General features: G+C 48.2%; 1 protein-coding gene across 2 annotated transcripts in view; it reads right to left on the reverse strand.

The window, feature by feature from the left end:
- Nucleotides 1–23,070, reverse strand: part of NTN3 (netrin 3) — a 139,304-nt gene that overhangs the window by 79,417 nt on the left and 36,817 nt on the right. For both annotated transcript variants that reach the window (XM_053276846.1, XM_053276845.1), the window contains one exon: nt 19,032–20,043. In XM_053276846.1, the coding sequence (XP_053132821.1) occupies nt 19,032–19,998 (967 nt within the window). In that variant the 5' untranslated portion in view covers nt 19,999–20,043. The remainder of the gene's footprint in view (nt 1–19,031; nt 20,044–23,070) is intronic.

Here is a 23,070-nt window from a genome sequence, read left to right on the forward strand (position 1 = left end):
CGTCTGGGAAGAACAATGACATTTCTGTCACAGGAATATAGGAAGCAGCCTTATACTGGGTCAGACCATTGATCCACCTAGCTCACTACTGCCTACACTGACTGGCAGCGGCTCTCCGAGGTTTCAGGCAGGATTCTCTCCCCGCCCAACCTGGAGATGTCAGGGAGTGAAGCTGGGAGCTTCTGCATGCAAACATACGAATGCTCTTCCATTCAGCTGTGGCACAAACATGTTTCCAACACACACATGAAATATTCAGCCAACAACTACAGAAACCATATAATTGTTGTTTTACAACAACAACAACAACAACGCTTTTCAACAAAAGTTTCCAAAGCGGTTTACACAGAGAAATAATAAACAAACAAACAAACAAGATGGTCCCCTGTCCCCAAAGGGCTCACAATCTAAAAAGAAACATAAGAGAGACACCAGCAACAGTCACTGGAGGTACTGTGCTGGGGGTGGGTAGGGCCAGTTACTTTCCCCCTGCTAAAAAAAGAGAGCATCAACACGTTAAAAAGGTGCTTCTCTGCCCAGTTAGTAGGGTTTTAAACCCAGTTTTACAGGAAGCAAAACTGGAAGAGGTCCTTAGAGGGAACTCTTGTGGGTCCTCTCAACGTGGAACTCTCAGTGGATCGTCAAAGCACCAGCATTCAGTTGGGTGTGTGTGTGTTTGTGACCCACAAGGGAGTTGTACCCTGACTTCAGGTCTGTCACAACAGCAGCAGCAGCATTCTTCACACATTCAGCACACGGACATGCAAGCCTCGCTCCAATGTACACCAACGACAACATGCCCATGTGCTCATAAACCATACGTGTGGTAATGTCAGGGAAGGCCCCAGGGAGATCTTCACAGAGGAAAGCCAAGTCCAGATGAGACCCTCCCCCCATCTCCAGCGTGAGACCCCACAGGTCCCACAAACCCACCACAGCTCACTCCTCCAATAGCGCCCCCAAACAGGGGGGTCCAGAGACACCCAAGATCCAGTGGGGTCCCTCCCAGTGAGACCACAGTCCCATCTCCAGGGCTTCTCCATCACCTGCAAAACTCCAGGAACTGAGGTAACGTAGGGCCAGAGCAGAACTCCATTACCGGAGAGAGAATCCCCACCTGGCTGCCCAGGGCCTATCTCCCAATGGCATTACGGGTGAGGAGGAGGAAGCCCGCTCCAGTGCTAGCCTTGGACTGGGGCCACTTTAAGCTCCAAGAAGGGCTGCGCTCCCATATAAGCCCCTAATTTATAGCCTGGTTTTACTGTTGCCATCTCCTGTATGAGATTATGCCATTCAGCATCTTCCTATATCGCTGCTGCCCGATATAGGTGTTTCCCATAGTCTAGGAAACATGCCAGTGGGGATTCGAACCGGCAACCTCTGGCTTGCTAGTCAAGTCATTACCCTGCTGCGCCACAGATGCACATGCAACGGAGGCAGAACCTGCCCATGTGCCCTATGCATATTCCTTGAATGGACAGAGGCTTAGTCATACAATCCGAGAACTCACGGCTTTTTCTTTCTTTGTTTAGGGTCTTTTACAAGAGGGGAGGCAGGGAGAGGGATAGAGAGAAAGACAGAGGGTAACCAGAGGCAAAGAAGAACAGGCCTCCGGCTGGGTAGAGAATTTCAGCAAGTGCAGCGTTTCTCCCTCCCTTGCATGGCAAGTTGCGTCCGTTAAAAGCTGACCTTCTGTACAATTGTAGCTCTAAGCGCATGTGCTGAATGGGAAATTCTTCAGGTTCTTGTTGGTAAGGTGAGAATGTAGTAACAGCATGGAGAAATTGACGGGGGGGGGGGCGGGATTATTCGTGTGGCGTATCACAAGGAAGAACAGCTCACCCCACAACTTAAATTGAAAAGATAGGATCCCCAACCACCAGGTGGTGTCTGAGGCCAAGAAACCCAACAGCATCAAATACAGACAGGCTTAAGTGGGGCAGCGGGGAAATGCTTGACTAACAAGCAGAAGGTTGCCAGTTTGAATCCCCACTGGTACTATATCGGGCAGCAGTAATATAGGAAGATGCTGAAATGCATCATCTCATACTGTGCAGGAGGAGGCAATGGTTAACCCCTCCTGTATTCTACCATTCTATTTAGAATATTGTCTAATATTCTATTCTCTAATTATCTATTCTCTATTCTAATTATCTATTCTCTATTCTAATTCTCTATTCTATTCTATTCTACCCTCCTGTATTCTCCTGTATTCTACTGTGGGCACCAGGAGTCGGCATCAACTCGACGACACACTTTACCTTTATGTTGTACAGTGGTGGTGGGTTCAGTTCTGCCTGAACTAGGCTAAACTCTGTCCATACATAGCTTCCTTCTTAAAGTTGTACAAACTTTCCTCCATGTTCGTCATCCCTTCCTTTGGCTTTTGTGTACAAGGCCAGTGATAACTGGAAAGGCTAAAATGAACTCATCAAGGGGCCATTGATTCAAGACTCCAAAGGTATAGAGTCTTGCATCTCGCCAAGCCCAACATAGCTCAGCAGGTATGGTGGGTGACCCACAAGGAGACTGATAAGATTTTTGACTTCTCATTCTTGCCTTGGACTCGTAAACAAGAAGTTGTTGATTTCTTGGCAGAACACTGTCCATGGCTTGTTGGGTCACCCATTAGGCAGGCTTGCTCTAGAGCATCTACACATTTTGGGTACTGAAGCAAGATAGCACTGTGCACACTGGACTTGTCCCACCTCCCTGTAGGGTTGCCAGGTTGGCGGGACTCCCGAACCTGAGATTCAAGAGGTGGGGCCTGGTGATTTTCCTTTTCCAGGCTACGCCACAGTGTCCGCCAAGATAGGAAGCCAAGAGAGGATCAGACTTTGGACAGCTCCAAGAGTCAGAGCCAGAATCTTGGTCAGCGCCAAGCAGAGAAACAAGAGCTGGGCAATGCAGCATAGAAGGCGTTGCTCCAGCAAGGACTTGCAGACTTCTGGTTGTTATAGCTGCTGCCTTTGGCCACATATGATGGATACAAGACATATGAGTTGTAGTCCAACACCAGCTGAGGACCCAAGGATGGGGACCCCACTTAAGAAGATTAGCAGAATAAAGAAGAGTCCTGCTGGCTCTGATATTGGACTACAACTCCCATAATTCCTGACTATTGGCCATTGTGGCTAGCGATGATGGGAGCTGTAGTCCAAAAACAACTGGAGAGCCCAAGTTGCACAGTCCCGATTTAGGAGACTCATTGAGAGTTTCCGCCAAGAAAAGAAGCTACAACTATCCTCAGTACAGTTATCTAGAAGCCACCAGAGGGACTTGGGATCTCTAAACTCATACTTGCTGAGGTAAAAGAAAGTGATTCCAATGTGAGCCCTCATACCAGTGAATGGTAAAGGTAAAGTGTGCCGTCGAGTCGGTTTCAACTCCTGGCGCCCACAGAGCCCTGTGGTTGTCTTTGGTAGAATACAGGAGGGATTTACCATTGCCTCCTCCCGCGCAGTATGAGATGATGCCTTTCAGCATCTTCCTATATCACTGCCGCCTGATATAGTACCAGCGTTGATTCGAACCGGCAACCTTCTGCTTGTTAGTCAAGCATTTCCCCGCTGCAGGGGATCCGATACACACTAACTGAAAGAAGCCAATTCTTTCTCAAGTTATGCAGATCCCTCCCCCCCGCAATAATAACTTATTAAAGTGTCCAATTTTCTTTCTGAATCTGCTCTGTCCGGACAGCTCAAAAGTATTCAGAACTAACTAGAACTCCCACAGCCCTGGTTTGTACTGGCAACTGTCAGATGTAACCTGCGCAGGAGACATTTTCCATCTTGGCTGCAACTGCGTTCTGAAGGAAAGAGGAGCCTATCCAGAAGATGACCTCAGCTTCTGCGCACACGGCCCAGTTTCCAGACGCCGAGACAGTAGCAGGAGAGGGCATCCTTGCCCTTCGGGGATTCCAGGCCACAAGGTGTTACCAGCTGAAGGTGTTGCGGCAAGTTGTCATGGCAACCAGGTGGGGGTGTTGAAAGCGATCCAGCTGTCAGACAGCGAGCTGGAGCACCGAAGGAGTTGCAAGGACGAGGGGCGCTAGGGGAGCGCATTACACTCACTGCACACTCAGCTGGTCCGGACAGCTGTGTTGAGCTGGGCAGGAGGCCACCCGAGACGTTGCCCTGTACGCATCACCTGGGTTTAGCTCTGCAAAACCAGCAAACACATAAGCACAGCGGCCAAGGGCTTTGAGGCTGAAATTGGCAGCTGCAAGCCCCGCCCCTCGATGGAAGGTCCTCCAAGGGCTCGTATGAAGGTCCTCCAAGCAGGCTCTGCACTGCCAGCCGACTGGGGAGGTTTCATGGCATCAGCAGCTGCCTTTCCATTGGCCGCGAAGAAGCAGGAGGCAGGCGCAACCCTGCCAAAGCAGCTCCAGCCTCGGGATCATAGAACGTGCTTTGCAGGGTAGCATGTTCATGGACAGCAGGCAGCCTCTGTAGGCACAGTTATCTATGGTTTCTGTGCAGGGGGAGGGTGTGCTGGGGAGAAGCCGCACGAAGGTTCTCATGTCTGTCTCACCGCTCCTCCACCCCCAGAAAAAAGCTGGGGAGGAACATAGGAAGCTGCCATATACCGAGTCAGACCTTTGGTCTGTCTTGCTCAGTACTGTCTACACAGACTGGCAGCGGCTTCTCCAAGCTTGCAAGCAGAAGTCTCTCTCAGCCCTATCTTGGAGATGCCGCCAGAGAGGGAACTTGGAGCCTAGACGCTCTTCCCAAAGCAGCTCCATTCCCTGAGGGGAATATCTTACAGTGCTCACAGTTCTAGTCTTCCATTCATATGCAAGCAGGACAGATCCTGCTTAACAAAGGGGACAAGTCATGCTTGCTACCACAAGACCAGCTCTCCTCTCTGACGTTGGACTACAACTCTCATAATCCTGGACTATTGGCTTGGCCATCTCTGGCTAGAGATAGGAACATAGGAAGCTGCCATATACTGAGTCAGACCCTTGGTCTATCTAGCTCAGTATTGTCTTCACAGACTGGCAGCGGCCTCTCCAAGGTTGCAGGCAGGAGTCTCTCTCAACCCTATCTTGGAGACGCTGCCAGGGAGGGAACTTGAAACCTTCTGCTCTTCCCAGAGTGGCTCCATCCCCTGAGGGGAATATCTTACAGTGCTCACACATCAAGTCTCCCATTCATAGGCAACCAGGGTGGACCATGCTTAGCTAAGGGGACAAGTCATGCTCGCTAGCACAAGACCAGCTCTCCTGTCTAAGGCAAATAAGAAGCTTTTAATCATGCATCAAAGCATAAGGAGGGAGCAAGCCCAGCTGTACTTCTGTTGGCAAGAGTTCCAAAGTGTGGGGGGCACCACTGAAAAGGGCATGTCACATGTCACCAGCAACCAAATCTCACCAGGACGTGGGAGATACAAAAGGGTCCTATGACCCGGGCAGATATTTACCTGCCTTCTACTTCCCTCCCAGCTCAGCCACTTGCCTGGATGAGTGATACCCACTTGCTCCTGACCACCAGCCCTAGGAGTTAGTGGTCAGAAGAAAGGTAAACCTGAAGGTCGTTTCGACCAGAAAAACAGCCTTAAAACAGCCAAACTCAGTGGTAGGGAAGGCGGGTCTGGCTCGCATCCCTTCTTTAACATGACTGATCATGAGTTTTCACCACCAAACATGTCGTTTGCATATTCTTTCCTTCCCTCCCAAGTCGAGGGGAGGAAGAGCAGCTAGAAACTTGCACTGCAACCACGAGCCAGTTTTAGTAACAGCTCAATCTCTCCCTGTCTCATGTTAATCACTAATTAAAGGCCTGAATGGTCCCTGCTGTTTGAGGGTATTAATAAGAATTTAATTGCATAGTTTGGGGCTAATTATATAGGAGCTTGCTTCCTTCCTCGCACAAGCATAGCCAGTTTTGTTGTGTGTGTGTATGTGTGTGTGTGTTTTAAATCACATGACCAATTAGACAATCACAGGTTCAATTAATTTGTAATAATAGGCCAATTACATAACGCCACGGCTCTCTGTTCTCTCTCCAAGGGCCACCGAAAACCTGCCTCTTCTTTGCAAGCAGGCTGAGAACGGAGTACGCTGTCTGGGAACGGGCTGGGAACAATTAGTTAATGGAACAGGCTTCGTGAAATTCTAGAGCAGACGTCAGTGCCAAACCCACAATGGATTCAAGCTACACCCCATGCCTCCAATGGAGAAGTACCCGTCTACGATGCCTGCAGGGCAAAACTTGCTACTTCCGCTGTGTAGGAGGAGGAATCCAGGTCTTGAAAATGCCACCACTCCCTCCACCACCCAACCATATGAAGGAAGCCTTTCAATACAACTTTGGATCACTAAGCTGTGTTTATCTTGGCCGCTCCTTGGGGCTGGCTTGATCGTACAAGCAACCCAAGTGGCAGCTTGGAGTAAATCCTTTTAGGAATCCAAGAGTTAGGAACATGGGGATGCTCAGTGGTAGAGCATCGGATTTGCATACAGAAGGTCCCAGGTTCAATCCCTGGCTTCTCCAGAGATGAGGATAGGAAAGACTCCTGCCTGATACCTTGGAGAGCCACTGCCAGTCAGTATAGACAATTCTGAGCTAGATGGAACAATGGTAAATGAGCTAGATGACCCCACCCCTGCATGAATAGGAACTTATAGGAAGTGTTACTAGATAAACTTATTCTGCCCACTCCCAGAAGCCTCATTGGTTGCAGCTGCATCTCCAGGCTTGGAGACTGCACTTTTGCTATGCTCAGGAGCTGAACCGCAATGTGAGCTCCCAGTTTATGTTATACATGGGGACAAGTCGCTTAGTTGGCAGTGGATTGGTCATCCCCAGATGTGGCTACAAGCACCACAAATTGGAAAGGGGATTAGATTCACACTCCCTCTTTCTATGAAAGAGGTCCAGCTAAACAGACTCCAGAACTAGCTACTGCAAGTGTCTGGCATTCAAGATCATTTCGGCCTTGGAATGAAATCTAAACTCCCCTCATCTTCACGCAAGAGTTTGATACCAAACTCTTTCAGGTAGTGAAATCCAAAACGGATTGTGAGGAGCTCCAGAAGGATCTCTACAAACTGGAGGAGTGGGCGACAAAGTGGCAAATACGGTTCAATGTCGGCAAGTGTAAAGTGATGCACATTGGGATGAAAACCCCCAACTTCAAGTATACGCTGATGGGATCCGAGCTGTCGGTAACTGACCAGGAGAGGGATCTTGGGGTCGTGGTGGACAGCTCATTGAAAGTGTTGACTCAATGTGCGGCAGCTGTGAAAAAGGCCAATTCCATGCTAGGGATCATTAGGAATGGGACTGAAAATAAAATGGCTAATATTATCATGCCCTTATACAAAACTATGGTGCGACCACACTTTGAGTACTGCATACAATTCTGGTCACCTCATCTAAAAAAGGACATTGTTGAACTGGAAAAGGTGCAGAAGAGGGCAGCCAAGATGATCAGGGGCCTAGAACACCTTCCTTATGAGGCAAGGCTACAACACCTGGGGCTTTTTAGTTTAGAAAAAAGACGACTGCGGGGAGACATGATAGAGGTCTATAAAATCATGCATGTTGTGGAGAAAGTGGATAGAGAGAAATTCTTCTCCCTTTCCCATAACACTAGAACCAGGGGTCATCCCATGAAATTGATTGCTGGGAAATCTAGGACCAACAAATGGAAGTACTTTTTCACACAACGCATAATCGACTTGTGGAATTCTCTGCCACAAGATGTGGTGACAGCCAACAACCTGGACAGCTTTAAGAGGGGTTTGGATCACTTCATGGAGGAGAGATCTATCATCGGCTACTAGTTGGAGGGCTGTGGGCCACCTCCAGCCTCAAAGGCAGGATGCCTCTGAGTACCAGTTGCAGGGTAATAACAGGGGAATATGGGAAGAGAGCTGGTCTTGTGGTAGCAAGCATGACTTGTCCCCTTAAGCTAAGCAGGATCTGCCCTGGTTGCATACGAGAGGGAGACTAGAAGTGTGAGCACTGTAAGATATCCCCCTTAGGGGATGGAGCCACACTGGGAAGAGCATCTAGGCTCCTTCCCTGGCAGCATCTCCAAGATAGGGCTGAGAGAGATTCCTACCTGCAACCTTGGAGAAGCTGCTGCCAGTCTGTGAAGACAATACTGAGCTAGCTGGACCTATGGTCTGACTCAGTATATGGCAGTTTCCTATGTTCCTATGACTCTGTCCAGATTCACATACACGTGGAACCGAAGGAGGACTTGCATACATTGGCGATGCCTTGCAGCTCAATAAACCCGCCAAGTTCTGAAAATCCAAAGAAAAATATATTTCGGCTCCATCCCCAATTGCAACATTTCCACTACTTGAGCTACTCCCAAAGGAAAGCCAAGAAAGCCACAGTAAATACTGTTTGCAGTCATTCTGATGATGTTCCTAGATATGTGCTAGAAACAAACAAACAAAAAAGCATCATATTGCATGTTATCACTAAACAGGAGATTCAATCTTTATTTTATTCTGTAAACTTTGAGCTCTGGGTTTCCTGAAAGCACTGCTTGTACAACCATAGAAGTGAGCTACGTAGAAGCACCTTTAGCAATCTGACCAGGCTGTAACCATCATCTTTGGTTTGACAAGTGGAGGTGTTCTCAATACCTTTCTTTTAATCTGTGGGATGTTTGTTTTTGACATAAAGAACATACAAAGCTGCCTTACGCCAATTCAGAAATTGGTCAATCTAGCTCCGTATTGACTACACTCACTGGCAGCAGCTTCTCCAAGGTTTCAGGCAGTAGTCCGATGCTGCCAGGGAGTGAACCTGGGACCTTCTGCATGCAAGCAGATGCTCTTCCACTGAGATATGGTCCCAATATCTTACAGCAGACATAGCTGGCATGTAGTCACTCATCCAAATGCAAACCAAGGTGGACTCTGCTTAGCAAAAGGGACAATTCATGCTTGCTACTGCAGCACCAGCTCTCCTCCCCTATATTTATTCATATACTGCTCTTCCGGCAAACCACCTAAAGCTGCTCACAGGAAAGTGTTTAAACCCTATGCATTCATTAAAAGCTATGAATAAAGCAGCAAAGGAGAACAAAAAGATATTCCAAAAGATATTCCAAGAGAACAAAAAGATATTCCAAGAGCCTTCCAGGGTTTTTAAATAGTTGTAACTGGTTTTATGTTGTAACCTGGTTTTCAGGGTCTTTTAATTGTTGTGATTGTTTAATTGCTGTTTTATGATGTTTTAATTGTTAATAGTTGTTTTATACTGTTTTATCATTTTGTTTTAATTGTCAACTGATCTTAATGGTTTTGTTTTAATAGTAAACCGCCCTGAGCCATTTTGGAAGGGTGGTATAAAATCAAATAAATAAATAAATAAATAAATAAATAAATAAATAAATAAATCACATTACTCTTCCTCACTAACTGTTCGGTATGATGCACCACAGACAAGATAATCTCTGTTTCAATATCAAGTCAAGCTAGTGCGTCTAAGGTCATTATCAGAAGTGACAAGGCAAGTTATTCCCTTTCTGTGCGTGTTTTAATTCTCCATTTTGCAACCCACCCACAATTCCTTGTTACACAGAAGTCAGGAAGCATCAGACCACACCAGGAACTGCTGATGTTCTTGATATCTCTCTGGTTTGTGCCATAAGTGTGGAGGAGGAGAGCAAGTCCTTGCAAGACTTTCAGGTTGGTTCATGGGTGGCAAGCAAGTCCTGCATGTGGGGAGGTGAATTGCGGCTCAGTGGCTGCTTCGCCCATAGCTAGGAAACCACTGCCCTTATATTGCTTTGGGGGGGAATTTCGGGGTGCTTGTTCAAAAACATGGAACCTGCAACAAAAAAGAACGGATGAAGCCTACTCCCCACCAGCGTTCCCTCTAAGGCGTGCACATGTGTGCATGCTCACACTTTTTTGATATCCGCTCAGTTATTTTTAGATCCCGCTCAGGTTGAATCAGGAAGGTTCCACTCTGGCTGCCTATGCGCACATACTGGCTTGATACTGCTGCCCAGAACAAAACTCATTCTGCACACAGATGAAAAAAACTAGAGAGAACACTGCTTCCCGCCTTTTTTAATATGGTGGCTTTTACCTAGAACCCCTCCCATGAGCTGTCAATTTGGTTTGTGTCACAGGAACATAGGAAGCTGCCATTTTCTGAGTCAGACCCTTGGTCCATCTAGCTCAGTATTGTCTACATAGATTGGCAGCAGCTTCTCCAAGGTTGCAGGCAGGAGTCTCTCTCCGCCCTGTCTTGGAGATGCAACCAGGGAGGGAACTTGGAACCTTCTGCTCTTCCCAGAGGGGCTCCACCCCTTGAGGGGAATATCTTGCAGTGTTTACACATCAAGTCTCCCATTCATATGTAACCAGGACGGACCCTGCTTGGCTAAGGGGGCAAGTCATGCTGGCTACCACAAGACCAGCTCTCCTCTCCGTCAGCAGATGGTTTACAAAGCTGGCCTATCTACGGCTACGGCTATTTATATATAACACTTCTCAGCCCAAGTTCCTAACACAGTTTACATAGGGAAAGAACAAATAAATATTATGGTTCCCTACTGCCAATGGCTCACAACCTAAAGAGAAACACAAGGTAGACAGCAGCAGCAACCACTGGTGGGATGCTATGCTGGGGGGTCAATTGGGTCGGTTGTTCTCCCTCTGCTAAATATAAGAAAATCACCACTTTATACTTTCGGTGGCTTGAAACAACATGGCAGACCAGCAAATAACTAAATAACTAAACTAAACTAAACTAAACAAATAGATAAATAAATAATCCTGCTGGGGTCCCCTTGGTCCCCCTTTCATGTGCAATGAATTCAGTTTTATACAACTGTTAGCACATGGATTGGAAAGGGGTGTTGCCTATAGTATGAGTTGCCACCATCTTGAACCAATGTGGCCAATCAGTAAAAGACAAATATCAGTGACTCCTATGACACCCTACCACGTGCTGTAAACTTGGTTTTTATCTGACTAAAAACACTAAAGTTATTATTGGCGGGGTGCAGGGGCACACACACGATGACCTCATAAGTTTCCTTCCCTTTGGAAAGCCGGCTAAAAAGGTATGAGTGCAGAGAAGAAACTGAAAGCTACAGCTAAGAGCACAAGCAAAGTGTTCTGTACAGACTTTGGAAAAGCAGAAGATGAAACAAGGGAGGAGGAGTCCTAATACATCTGTCCCACTTTGCAAACAACATTTGGAATTTCAAAATCCGGGGACATCATTGGAGGAGGAAATTTTATTTGTTGTTGTTGTTGTTGTTGTTATTGATGATGATGATGATGATGATGATGATATGCTATTTACACACAGTTGACCAGCTGTTATTTACTGGATTTGGTACTTTAATTATCGGGCCCTTTCCAAGGATCTAGGATAACTAAGGAAGAATTAAAGATATTGTCCTAGTATTTGTGCTGTCCCAAGTAGTGTGGCCTTCTGAAGTTGATGTGTTGTAATTTTATCGATGCCCAAGGTGTCAAGATGGTACTCATTATTTATTTATTTATTTATTATTATTATTATTATTAATAATAAACAACTTTGTGACCTTTTTGTTGAAAAGCAGTATATAGATAGTAGCAGCAGGAGTAGGATTGGACTGTTTGCTGCAAAAGTGATTCATTTTGTTTACAGAGATGCTTTGCCCATTTCCATATTTTTAATTTTTAATGGCGTTGGAATGTATAGTATTTCCAGTGAGTTGGGTTTTTTTTTATGTATCTGGGTAGCAAACACTGATGCATTGTTGGTTTGATCTGCCTTAACTGTTTTTAATGGAGCATCTCTGCCATGCATGGAGTACACAGGCAGCATCTCAAATAATTACCAACTCAATGGAAAGGAGGCCTTCCCCAGAATAAAACACAGAAGATGTGTGGGAGGAGTTTAGGCATACCCCTTAGACTCCTTTCATCCTATGGGTTCTCACAAGAGTACAAAGGCTCTTGGCAAACAAAAATGAAACCAACTCAATCACAGAGTAATTCCCTCCCTCACACTCTAACTATATCTCAGAAATATTCCTCTAACCTTTCAACCTCCTTGCATAGCCCCCAACTAGCCTATTTACCAGAGGAGTCTCTCTTTTGTGATCCGTCCCTTATAAACCACTGACCTTATTTTGCCTTTTGGGAAAATAAGGTTGGGGGTGCCTTTTTGTAAAGTTCTGTTCATATGCACAACATGCATTCACTAGAATTCTTCCCATTTCAGCCTTTCATCTCTTTCATCTCCAGACAAAAAGAAGCTAATGCAATCTTGGGCGGCACTAACAGAGGCAAGGTGTCCAGATTACGACAAGCATCATTCCTCTCTATCTGCACTGGTCAGAACCGAACTCACTTGGAATACGAAGTCTAGCTCTGGACGCTGCATTTGAAGGAGGACGTTGATAAACTGGAATGGTTCAGAGGAGGTCAATCTGGGTCAGAAGCACTCTTACCCCTGGACTTCAGGGCCGGGACCTCCACATCCCCTGGGGGCCCCGGAATCCTCTTTAGTCTGTCCTGGGCGGTGTGGTTTGTGCCCTCAAGAACCTATGTGTTAAAAAATGATGCTTAACTTGCAGCAAGGGGGCCTCCAAAGGCCTTTAGGTCCAGGCTCCAAAATTACCTAGGTGCACCTCTGATCTAGATGGTGACGGGTCTGAGAACCAAGCCCTATGAGAGACAATAGAAGGAGCTGGGTACGTTTAGCTTGGAGAAGAGATGACCAACAGCCACCCACCAATATCTGAAGGGCAGTCCCATGGAAGAAGCAGACTTATTCTCTGTTGCTCCCGTGGACAGGGCTAGAAGTAAGGGGCTGAAGTTTCCAGGAAGCAGATTTAGGCTAGCCGTTAGAATGAGTTTCCCAACTGTTTCAGAGACAGCGCTAGGGGAGAGGGGGCCCATAAGAACATGAGAACATCCATGCTGGATCAGGCCAAAGAAGGCCCGTCTAGTCCAGCATCCTGTTTCGCACAGTGGCCCACCAGATGCTGCTGGAAGCCACAGGCAGGAGTTGAGGCCATGCCCTCCCTCCTGCTGTGACTCCCCCACAACTGGTACTCGGAGTTCACCCCTCTCCCTGGTGGCCCCTCGGAGTGAGGGAGATAATGAAGAAAATAGGGGGGGTGGAGCTGTGGGGCCCCCCAGGAGCTGGGGGCCCAGGGTTCTTTGAACCCATCTGCTCAATTATAGCTACGCCCCTGGGTTGTTCGACAGTGCAACAGTCTGCCTTGTACGGTGGTGGGCTCTCCTTTGCTGGTGGTTTTCAAACAGAGCTTGGATGGCCATCTCTCAGGGAATCTTTTTCTCCTGCCTTTGCTGTGTAAACTGTTTCGAGAACATTTTTGTTGAAAAGCAGGACGATGATGATGATGATGATGATACAGGACAGTGTTCTTCTTTATAAGGCTTGAGTGGCAGTATCAGCCCCCTTCGACCCTACATGTGGCCCCCTAACTCATTGTTTATTGGGCCGGTGTGAAGCTTTGGCCGCAACAGAATAGTCTGCACAGTCCTCCTGGAGGCACACATTGCTGCACTTTGCCCAGCACACCGCTGGGGCTGCTTTAAGGGAAACACAACCTTCTTGAGTCTCTGTACCATCTTGGAAGGCATGCGCAGTGTGCTGGGCAGTGTAGCTCGTCCCAGTGCTTTCCCCACAGAGCTCTTAAGAGAGGTCTCCATATCCATCTAATGGCGTAGTGAGGAAGTCATTTGCCTAGCGAGCAAGAGGTCGCTGGTTCCAATCCCCGCTGGTATGAAACACCTCTATCGGGCAGCAGCGATACAGGGAGATGCTGAAAGGCATCATCTCATACTGCGCGGTGGGAGATGGCAATAGCAAACCCCTCCTGTATTCTACCAAAGACAACCACAGGGCTCTGTGGCCAAATAAATAAAGGGTTCTTGCTCATGCCAAAGTGGCTCGTGCTGTAAAAATAGGGAAGACCCCTGCTATAGGAGATTCCTGTGCGGAGCAGGGGGTTGAAGACCTCCAACACTCCTTCCAGCTGTGACATTTTATGATATATCTGGAGGCAGCAGGAGCACAATACTTCGGTGCAACAACGCACATGCACCTTACTCTTGGTGCCCCAATGGTAGCTGGCCAGCAGAGGGAGCCACTGGACTGGTCTCTGCTGAGCTGCAGCAACACTACTGCAGATGGCCAGAAGGCGGCATTGCAGCTACCAGCTTAGCAGATGTCAGGTGACCACAAGGGACCAATGAGGTCTCAGACAGGTCTATAAAGCCGCTGACTCAAGCCTGGGTCTCCACTCTGAGTAACTTGTTGCTCAGGTACAAACAGAATTGCTCTCAGACCACTTCCCAGCAGAACTATCTGTCCGTCTCCAGACCACCAGCCAGACAGAAAAGAGGGAAAATAAGCATCACAGGCTCAGTGAAAGGGGACTTGCTGAATTTCTTCCTATCCTGAGACCCTTCTCAGGTGGGGTTTGGCAGCCTAGCCCAGCCCAGCCCAGCCCAACCCAACCCAACCTATTTCTTTCCCCCCCATAGCCTGCTGTCTACAGTCACATCTGTTAGGAAATTCAGTGTATCAGAACTGTTCTTTATTCCACATTTGTACAACAGTTCACATCTGAGTTGGCGCCCTTGGCTGATAAAACTAAGGGGCGGGCGAGAGATTATCTTCTGTTGTAATGATCTAGGATATTTGGCACAATTAACTTGTTTTAAAAAAACCAGTCTACCACATTTAATTGGAATACTCTTTTGAGAGCTGGAAGGGAGGAAAAGAGTTTCCAAAAATAGTGTGGTATTCAGGCTTCCTTACTTAAAGGGATAATAAGGATCATCTAGTCCACCCACTGTACTTGCAAGGTTCCTTAGCCCTAAACATTCCCAGATGAGTAATTCAGTCGAGTCTCTTCGTCTCTTCCGCCTTTTCAAATAAATAAGTAGATAAATAAGTAAATAAATAAATTCATTCATTCTGCTGCAGACAACCAAGCATATATGCCAAATGCACCAAAGTCACAATATGGAAGTGTGCCAAAGCCACAAAATATAGTGAACCCTCAAAGTTTTCAGAGCCAGGCTTTTTAGAAACCACACACATTTTCTTTTTAGGAGGGGGAAAAAACAATCCCATACACAAAATAATTCATTCATGCCACCCACCAGCCTTTGATTAAAATGGGGCATTCTCTCTCAAACAGCGAAGTTTGCTCTCTCAGAAGTAAAGAATGCAGATTGTGCAGATTTTTCTCCCTGCGAAAGTCTCACACAAACACCGTCCCAAAAACCCAGATATCCTATATCATATGAATGAGCTGTATGGTGTGGGGTGTGTATTTTGGCTCTATTGCCCCAATGCAACACACCCCACACCATACAGCTCATTCATATGATTATTATTCTAATCTAGAGCTGTGCATGTTCCCGTTTTGTGACCATATGCGAGAGGAAAAGCAAGCTGAAGGGGCAAGAAGCGATCACCTGGGGAGAGAGGAGCTGCGTCGGAGAGTGCTGTCTTACCCAGCAGTTTACTGAAGTCGAGGGAAATGCCCTTCGACCCAGCTCCTTTCTCCCAATCACTTCCTCTCCCTCTGGCCGTGCTTCTCCCCTCGCACACTATCACAAAACCCTGGAGAGCACTGCCAGACAGTGGACTCATGCTCATGATCAAAAGCAAGAGTAGGAAGAAGAGCACCCAGCCAGGGTAGGAGAGCTGTGTGAGCTCCCAATCGGCAGGTGTGTGTTTGCAAAGGTCAAGGTAGGAGGAGCGGAGAGTGATCATGTGGGAGCCAGGAGCTGGGGAGGACCGCTTCTCATCCACCCATGATTATCAAATGCTGCAGACAGACTATGGGTTGGCCAGGAGATGGGTTGGCCATGCCTACTCAGCTCCTGGTCAGTGTAGAGAAAACTGAGCTAGATGGACCAATGGTCTGACTCTGTATAAGGCAGCTTCCTAGATTCCTAAGCTCTGGGGACGGGGCCATAGCTTGGTGGACCAAAAAGGGGAAGCACTTCTTCACACACTGCATAATTGATCAATGGAAGTCTCTGCCATGGAATGTGGTGGGGCTACCTGCAGGAATGGCTTTAAGCGGGGTTTAGACAAAGGCATGGAGTGGACAAGTCTATCAAAGACTGCTATGAGCAGGAGAGGAGAGCTGGTCTTGTGGTAGCAAGCATGCCTTGTCCCCTTAGCTAAGCAGGGTCCACCCTGGTTGCATATGAATGGGAGACTCAAAGTGTGAGCACTGTCAGATATTCCCCTCAGGGGATGAAGCCGCTCTGGGAAGAGCATCTAGGTTCCCAGTTCCCTCCCTGGCAGCATCTCCAAGATAGGGCTGAGAAAGATTCCTGCCTGCAACCTTGGAGAGGCCGCTGCCAGTCTGTGAAGGCAATACTAAGCTAGATAGACCAATGGTCTGACTCAGTATATGGCAGCTTCCTGTGTTCCTATGGACTAGTCTTGATGGCTACAGGCTACTCTCAGGCTCAAAGGTAGGATGCCTCTGAATACCCATTGCAGGGGAGGCGACAGTAGAGAGAGAGGGCCTGCCTTCAACTGCTGCCTGCGGGCTTGCTAGGAGCATCTGGTGGGGGCCACTGTGAGAAACAGAATGCTGGATAGGTCTTGCGCCTGATCCAGCAGGGCTGTCCTTATGGCAGAATATCTGCCTTGCATGCCGAAGTTCCCAGGTCCAATCCTTGGCATCTCAGGTAGGGCTCAGAAAGGCTGCTGCCTGAAACTTTGGAGAGCTGCTGCCAGTCAGTGCAGACAAGACTGGGCTAGAAGGGCCGAGGGTCTGACTCAGTATAAGGCTGCTTCCTATGCCCCTATGCAGCTCATCCTGCTTCCTGATCATGGTACTGATGAGACTTGTCAAATCTGTGCAGCTAGGCCAACCAGAAGCCCTGCTCGGACGAGCCGTGTACCAGGGGACTTCCCAGGCGGGCCCTCTCCCTTTAATTGGTACTAATTGCTGCGTCTGTTCCTGCTGGCCGGCGAGATGTCACGGTTGAAAGGCACAGAGGGGAATGCTCGGGGAGCTAATCTGGCTTTCAGCCGCTAAGCCCCTCGGAGGCGTGTGATGGAGGAGCTCTTTCACAGAAGGCACAAAGCCTGCAAGAGGAAAGGGAGAAATAGGAGACGGAGCCGACAGGAAAAACTTTCACACGGCAGCTTGGCTAAGCTGCCTTTGTGCGGCTGGGCCCCGTCAGGGCCGCCTTAAAGGGGCATCAGCTCCCTCCCCCCACCATCCACCAACATTCCTTTTCTCTCCTCTTGTTCGTCTTTTCAGTTCCATCTGCTAAGGGGCTGACCCCCAAAGGGGCTAGGGATGCGAAGGGGAGAGCTCACGCCAGTGCTTGTTCCACTAGCTAGGAGGGGTGTTGGAGAGAAGCACCAGCAGCTTCAGGAGATTGGGGGACAGCAGGTCTGTCTTGAAACTTGCCTCCCATCTGGGCTTGGGCCACATTATATACCGTTTGCACTGCCAGATTTTTTTTGCCAAGCCTGTCTACTGAGGTGCACCACCCACAAGGTGACATTGGAATGAAAACCCACGGAAGCATGGGTAATAGTGTAATATTATGTAATATTATTATTAGCAGAGCCAACGTGGTGTAGTGGTTAGAGTGCTGGAGTAGGACCGGGGAGACGCGAGTTCAAATCCCCATTCAGCCATGAAACTAGCTGGGTGACTCTGGGCCAGTCACTTCTCTCTCAGCCTAACCTACTTCACAGGGATGTTGTGAAAGAGAAACTCAAGTATGTAGTACACTGCTCTGGGCTCCTTGGAGGAAGAGCGCGATATAAATGTGAAATAAAACAACAACATTGATAATAAAATTCAGCCATCCCAGGTCCTTGGGAAGGACTCAATGTCTGGATAAAACAAACCAGTCAATAACACCTGTCTGACTGTGTAAATAAATAAATAAATAAACAAACAAACAAACAATAGTCTAATTCAGCAAAAGTTGCTCATTGAGCCAAAAATGGCATAGGGAGGTTTACACAGAGAAATAAACAAATAAGATGGCTCCCTGTCCCCAAAGGGCTCACAATCTTAAAAGAAACATAAGATAGACACCAGCAACAGTCACTGGAGGGGTGGTGTGCTGGGAGTGGAGAGGGTCAGTTACTCTCCCCCTGCCAAATAAAGAGAACCACCACGCTAAAAGGTGCCTCTTTGCCCATGGAATCATGGAAGCCAGAGGGCCTATGACACCTCACTTTGCCCGCCAGATCAAATCAGCCAGTGGCATCATGAGAGGTGGGGCAGGCCAAAGGACAATGAAGTGATTATCATTGTGGAGATACTGGCCAGTGAGACAGGAAATGGAGAAGAGCATGCATGAAGCCTGCCAGACTGACAAGACCTTTGCTAGTCTGAACAGAATCTGATTTGCTGCAGTATCAAAGCACGGATGCTCGTTTCTACGACTTCTGTAAGCCCTGTTAGTTGGTTAACTTGGTATGTACTGCTACCCATGTGTACAACTATTTATTTACCCACCATCTTCTCAGGCCATTTAATTCATCTCATGAAACCAAATAAGGGTTCTTGCTCATGCCACAATCCACCAGCTATGCCACAGACTCTTCTGGGGAAAGATCAGCAGCCATGGTTCTTATTGCAATACTGGGCTTTTTCGGTATTTTTAAACTAGAAGATCAGCAGCTGCCAATACTCTTGACAGAGGAAAAAGTACTTTCAGGCAGGTAACTTTTATTTACAAGGGAAATCCGTGACAAAAGCATTGCATCAGATCTGAAATTCCATTCAGACTTCATGTCGCATCAGATGTGGAACGTCCTTGCTCCGGCCCTGCCTCACCTGTTTCTCCCAATTCCCTCTCTCGCCCTCCTCCTGCCGAATTTCCAGTGTTATTGGCTCTGCCCTGTTGACTGACAGGAGGAGAACCTGCCTCCTTTCAGAACCTTCACCTGAGCGTTCCATGGCTGCAAAGCTCCACCAAGGGGACTGCATCATGTGGAGACCATACAAGGGGACCCAAAGGAGCAGAATAGCATGAAAAAGCAATGACTACAGGGCAATTTTCTTACCTAGGCATTCGTTGGCTTCCCTGGCAGTTGCCCTCTGCCACGGACGGTCATAGTGGAAGGGTTTGCACCGGTCGCATTCCGGCCCCTCGGTGTTGTGTTTGCAGTCGCACACCAGCTTGCCTTCTTTGTCCTTCACACAGCGGGAGGCGTGCCCATTGCACTTGCAGCGCCCCCCAACCTGAAACTCGCCCACAGCGTAGAAGTACGAGGATGAGCTCGCCCCACCATCCTCATCCTCGTGGTCCCGGCCTCCCAGATCCCGGAACAAATGGGGACGGCTGAAAATGACTCGGATGTCAGTGGCCGTCACCCAGTCCTGGAGAACGGGGCTATTGTCAAACTCTTGAGCGGAGGGGCGTCCGTCCAGGGTGCTGAAGGCGATCAGCCCGCCTGTCAGGGGATACAGGTCCGTGTACCCATCCGTGCAGAGCGCCTCCTGCTCGTTCTGCTTGGTGACGGTGGCTTTGTTGGACTTGCCATAGATCTTGCGGCACTGAGAAGAGTAATACTGATACGGCACCCACGTCTTGCCATAATCCATGGATTTGAAGACAGCTGCCGACTCGGGACGGGGCGAGCAGAACTGCAGACTCACATAGATCACCTCAAACTTCTTGCCCAAGGAGAGCGTGAGGGTGATGTTTTGGGGTGCGTGGTGCAAAGTCTCCGAGCGCCAGCAAGTCATGTTGGCGGCCGTATTGAGGTCAGTGAGGTAGGAGGCCGGGTGGGCTTTCCGGGGGTCTGAAGCATCACAGTGGCGGGTGGGCGGCTTTCCACAAGTGCTGGAGGCGTGGACTTCCTTCCCAAAGGCGGCATTGACAAACTCTGGGATGCAGCGGCGAGGGGCCCCTTTTTCATCGTAGCAAGGGTCAGGCGGGGTCTGCTGCACTGCAAAGGGGTTAACAGCCTGAGCCCGGTGAAGCCAACAGGCAGCGAGAAGCAGCCATAACAGAGACAAGCGATCCATCCTCCCGGCACAAGATCTCCCCAAGACACAAAAACCAGATCCTTCCTAAAAGGAAAAGCAAATGTACTGTTAAAACAGTTTCCATTTCACTGTAGGAAAGGAGACATAAGTCACATGCCTTTGGCAACGACAATAGGTGGAGAGTTGGTCTTGCCTTAGCAAGTATCAATTGTCCCCTTTGCTAAGCAGGGTCTGCCCTGGGTTCCACTTGGTTGGGTAACTACATGCGAGCACTGTAAGATATTCCCCTTAGGAGATGGGGCCACAGCTCAGTGGTAGAACATCTGCTTTGCATGCAGAAGGTTCCAGTTCCAAACCCTCAGCTTCAGCCCTCCTGCAGATGTTGGCCTACAATTGCCATAATCCCTGGCTGTTGACTACTGTGGCTGGGGATTATGGGAGTTGTAGTCCAAAAACAGGAGGACCGAAGTTGAACAGCTCTGGATTACATGAACCCAAGCCAAGGTGGTTTATTGCCTAAGATGAATCTGAGACTCCCACCTAGGCATAGGTTCACACAATCACGTTAATGTTGGTAATCCACATTAAACCTAGATTTGAACTATTGTGTGAACCTGGGCAATACTGAGCTGGTTCAATGAACTGCCTCAGGATAAGGCAGCTTCCTATGTTCCTAACTGGATGTTTAGCCTAAAGGAGGCTTATAACTCACCACTCGCATCTTTTATTTGTGAGATAAAATTAACAATGGGACATTTAGGGAATGAGCTCAGAATCTCCCAGAAGGGGCAGGCCCCCTGTGACAATGACCTGATGACGGTCCATTTAGTCCCTTCAATTCTCCAAAATGCATAAACCAGGGCTGGATTAACCATTACCCTAAGAATTCTACAGACCACACAGTCCAACTCAGTAAATTCTACAATACAGCTTTCTTGGAAGCCTCTTTCGCAAGCCCATCTCTCTGCTGAAACCCCAACGCGAGAGAATACGGAGCCAATATGGTGCAATGGTGAGGATGTGAAATCTGGTGGTGGAAAATCCAGATTCAAATGCCCACACTCAGCCATGAAGGACACTGATTTGCCTTGGGCAAGTCTATGAGGGCCAGTGTGGTGTAGTGGTTAGAGCATTGGACTAGGATTAGGGAGACCCAGGTTCAGATCCCTACTCAGCCTTGGAGTGCACTGGATGACTTTGGCCATTGGAAAGATGAATAGAAGATTAAAAAGGCACAAGAGGATATGTGTACACTACAAATATATACTTGTTCTATTCAGCTATCAGGACTCCCACACAAAATAAATAAATAAATCCTGAGAATTGTAGTTTGAGGCCATCTCTGTTAATGTTCTCCGTTAGCCCTACAAACAAAGATTCCAAGAGTTCCCTAGGGAGAAGGTATGACTGTTCAGCTGGTATGGAAAATGGGACATTGGTAGGCCAATGGAGCAAACCCAATGCTGGGTCGGATAGACCTTTGGTCTGGTACAGCAGGATTCTCGGGTTCGTATGGTACAAGATTGAAGTTGCACCTCCTTTTGCAGGCTGAGCTTCTAAACCAGGCCTGTTCAACTTTACCACCACCCCCAACAGCTGTTTTTGGACTATAACTCTCTAAATCCCCAGCCACAGGGGCATATAGCCAGGGATTATGGGAGTTGTTGGCCAACATCTGCAGGACGGCCGAAGTTGAGCAGCCCTGTTCTAGACGGATCCCAGACCTAGATAGATTAACCTAATTATTGCACAGTGTGTTCCGGCACACATTACAGTCGTAGGGTCCATTTTTCTCGTCCCCAGATTGGGCCAGCCCATGGTCCAAGGCTACAAGCACAAAAGGAAGCCAAATCTGGAATAGCCCTCATGGAACACATCATCATGGAACACAGGAGAGGAGAGCTGATCTAGGAGAGGAGAGCTGGTCTTGTGGTAGCAAGCATGACTTGTCCCCTTAGCTAAGCAGGATCTGCCCTGGTTGCATATGAATGGGAGACTAGAAGTGTGAGCACTGGAAGATATTCCCCTCAGGGGATGGAGTCGCTCTGGGAAGAGCAAAAGTTTTCAAGTTCCCTCCCTGGCATCTCCAAGATAGGGGCTGAGAGAGATTCCTGCCTGCAACCTTGGAGAAGCCGCTGCCAGTCTGTGAAGACAATATTGAGTTAGACAGACCAAGGGTCTGACTCAGTATATGGCAGCTTCCTATGTTCCTATCTTTTGCAACACAAGAAAGGCAATCTCCCGCACCTACAATGTGCCTGAACAATGCAGGAGCATGGCACGCTCTGCTGAATAACCCAGGTTCACTGATGTGCATCTGAATGAAACCCCAAATCCTTTGGGGGGAAAATTTGCATCTGGCTTGCTGCTTCCCCAGCCCTACAGAAATTTTTTCCCCACCCCCCGCCTTCCCATTTGTCTCCTTGCTGCCTCTTTTGCTCTCTTTCTCGCTCTTTTCAGTTCTTCCAGAACTTCAGGTGTCCTGAGGACAGTGTGTTCCTGCCACATGCCGGGTGAAAATTCAAAGGTTTAATTAGCTCCTAATGCCCCCAGTGGGGAAGCCAGCCAACTTCCAAGCCCAGCCTCCCACATCAAAGGCCGAGGGGGAAGGTGTGAGCACAGCAGGACTGAGCCAACCCCACTGGGCAGCTATTATCTCCGAGGAGCAAGGCTTGTTCCCACCCACTGCAAAGCCAGGGCAAGAGTTTATTCTCTGAATGGGATGTTAATCAGGCAATTTCCCGCCCACCTCCCCCCCTTCATCCTGCTTTTGGTTCTGTTTGAGCTGCTTGTCCTTTAGATTCTGTCTCACAGTGGCAATTACTAAAGTTGGGAGATGGTGTGTGTGTGTGGGGGGGGTGAGGCTAGAGGAATCGGAGAAATAGGCCAGCTACTGTGATATACTGCCCTTAATCTGAAATTTGAGATGGGCAATTGTTTCCATATTTGGCTCAGAAAATAAGGAATTACAAAGGAGCCCCCTGTCCCCCACCGCCAAGATCTCCATCAGTATCGATCTCCTCCAGGCCCAGGGACCCTTGAAAGCAGCCCTAGAGAGTGTGAGGGCTTGATACTGTAAAAACAATTGGTGTTTAAAAAAATAAATAAATC

Source organism: Hemicordylus capensis, chromosome 13, assembly GCF_027244095.1.
Source record: "Hemicordylus capensis ecotype Gifberg chromosome 13, rHemCap1.1.pri, whole genome shotgun sequence".
Taxonomy (NCBI): Eukaryota; Metazoa; Chordata; class Lepidosauria; order Squamata; family Cordylidae; genus Hemicordylus; species Hemicordylus capensis.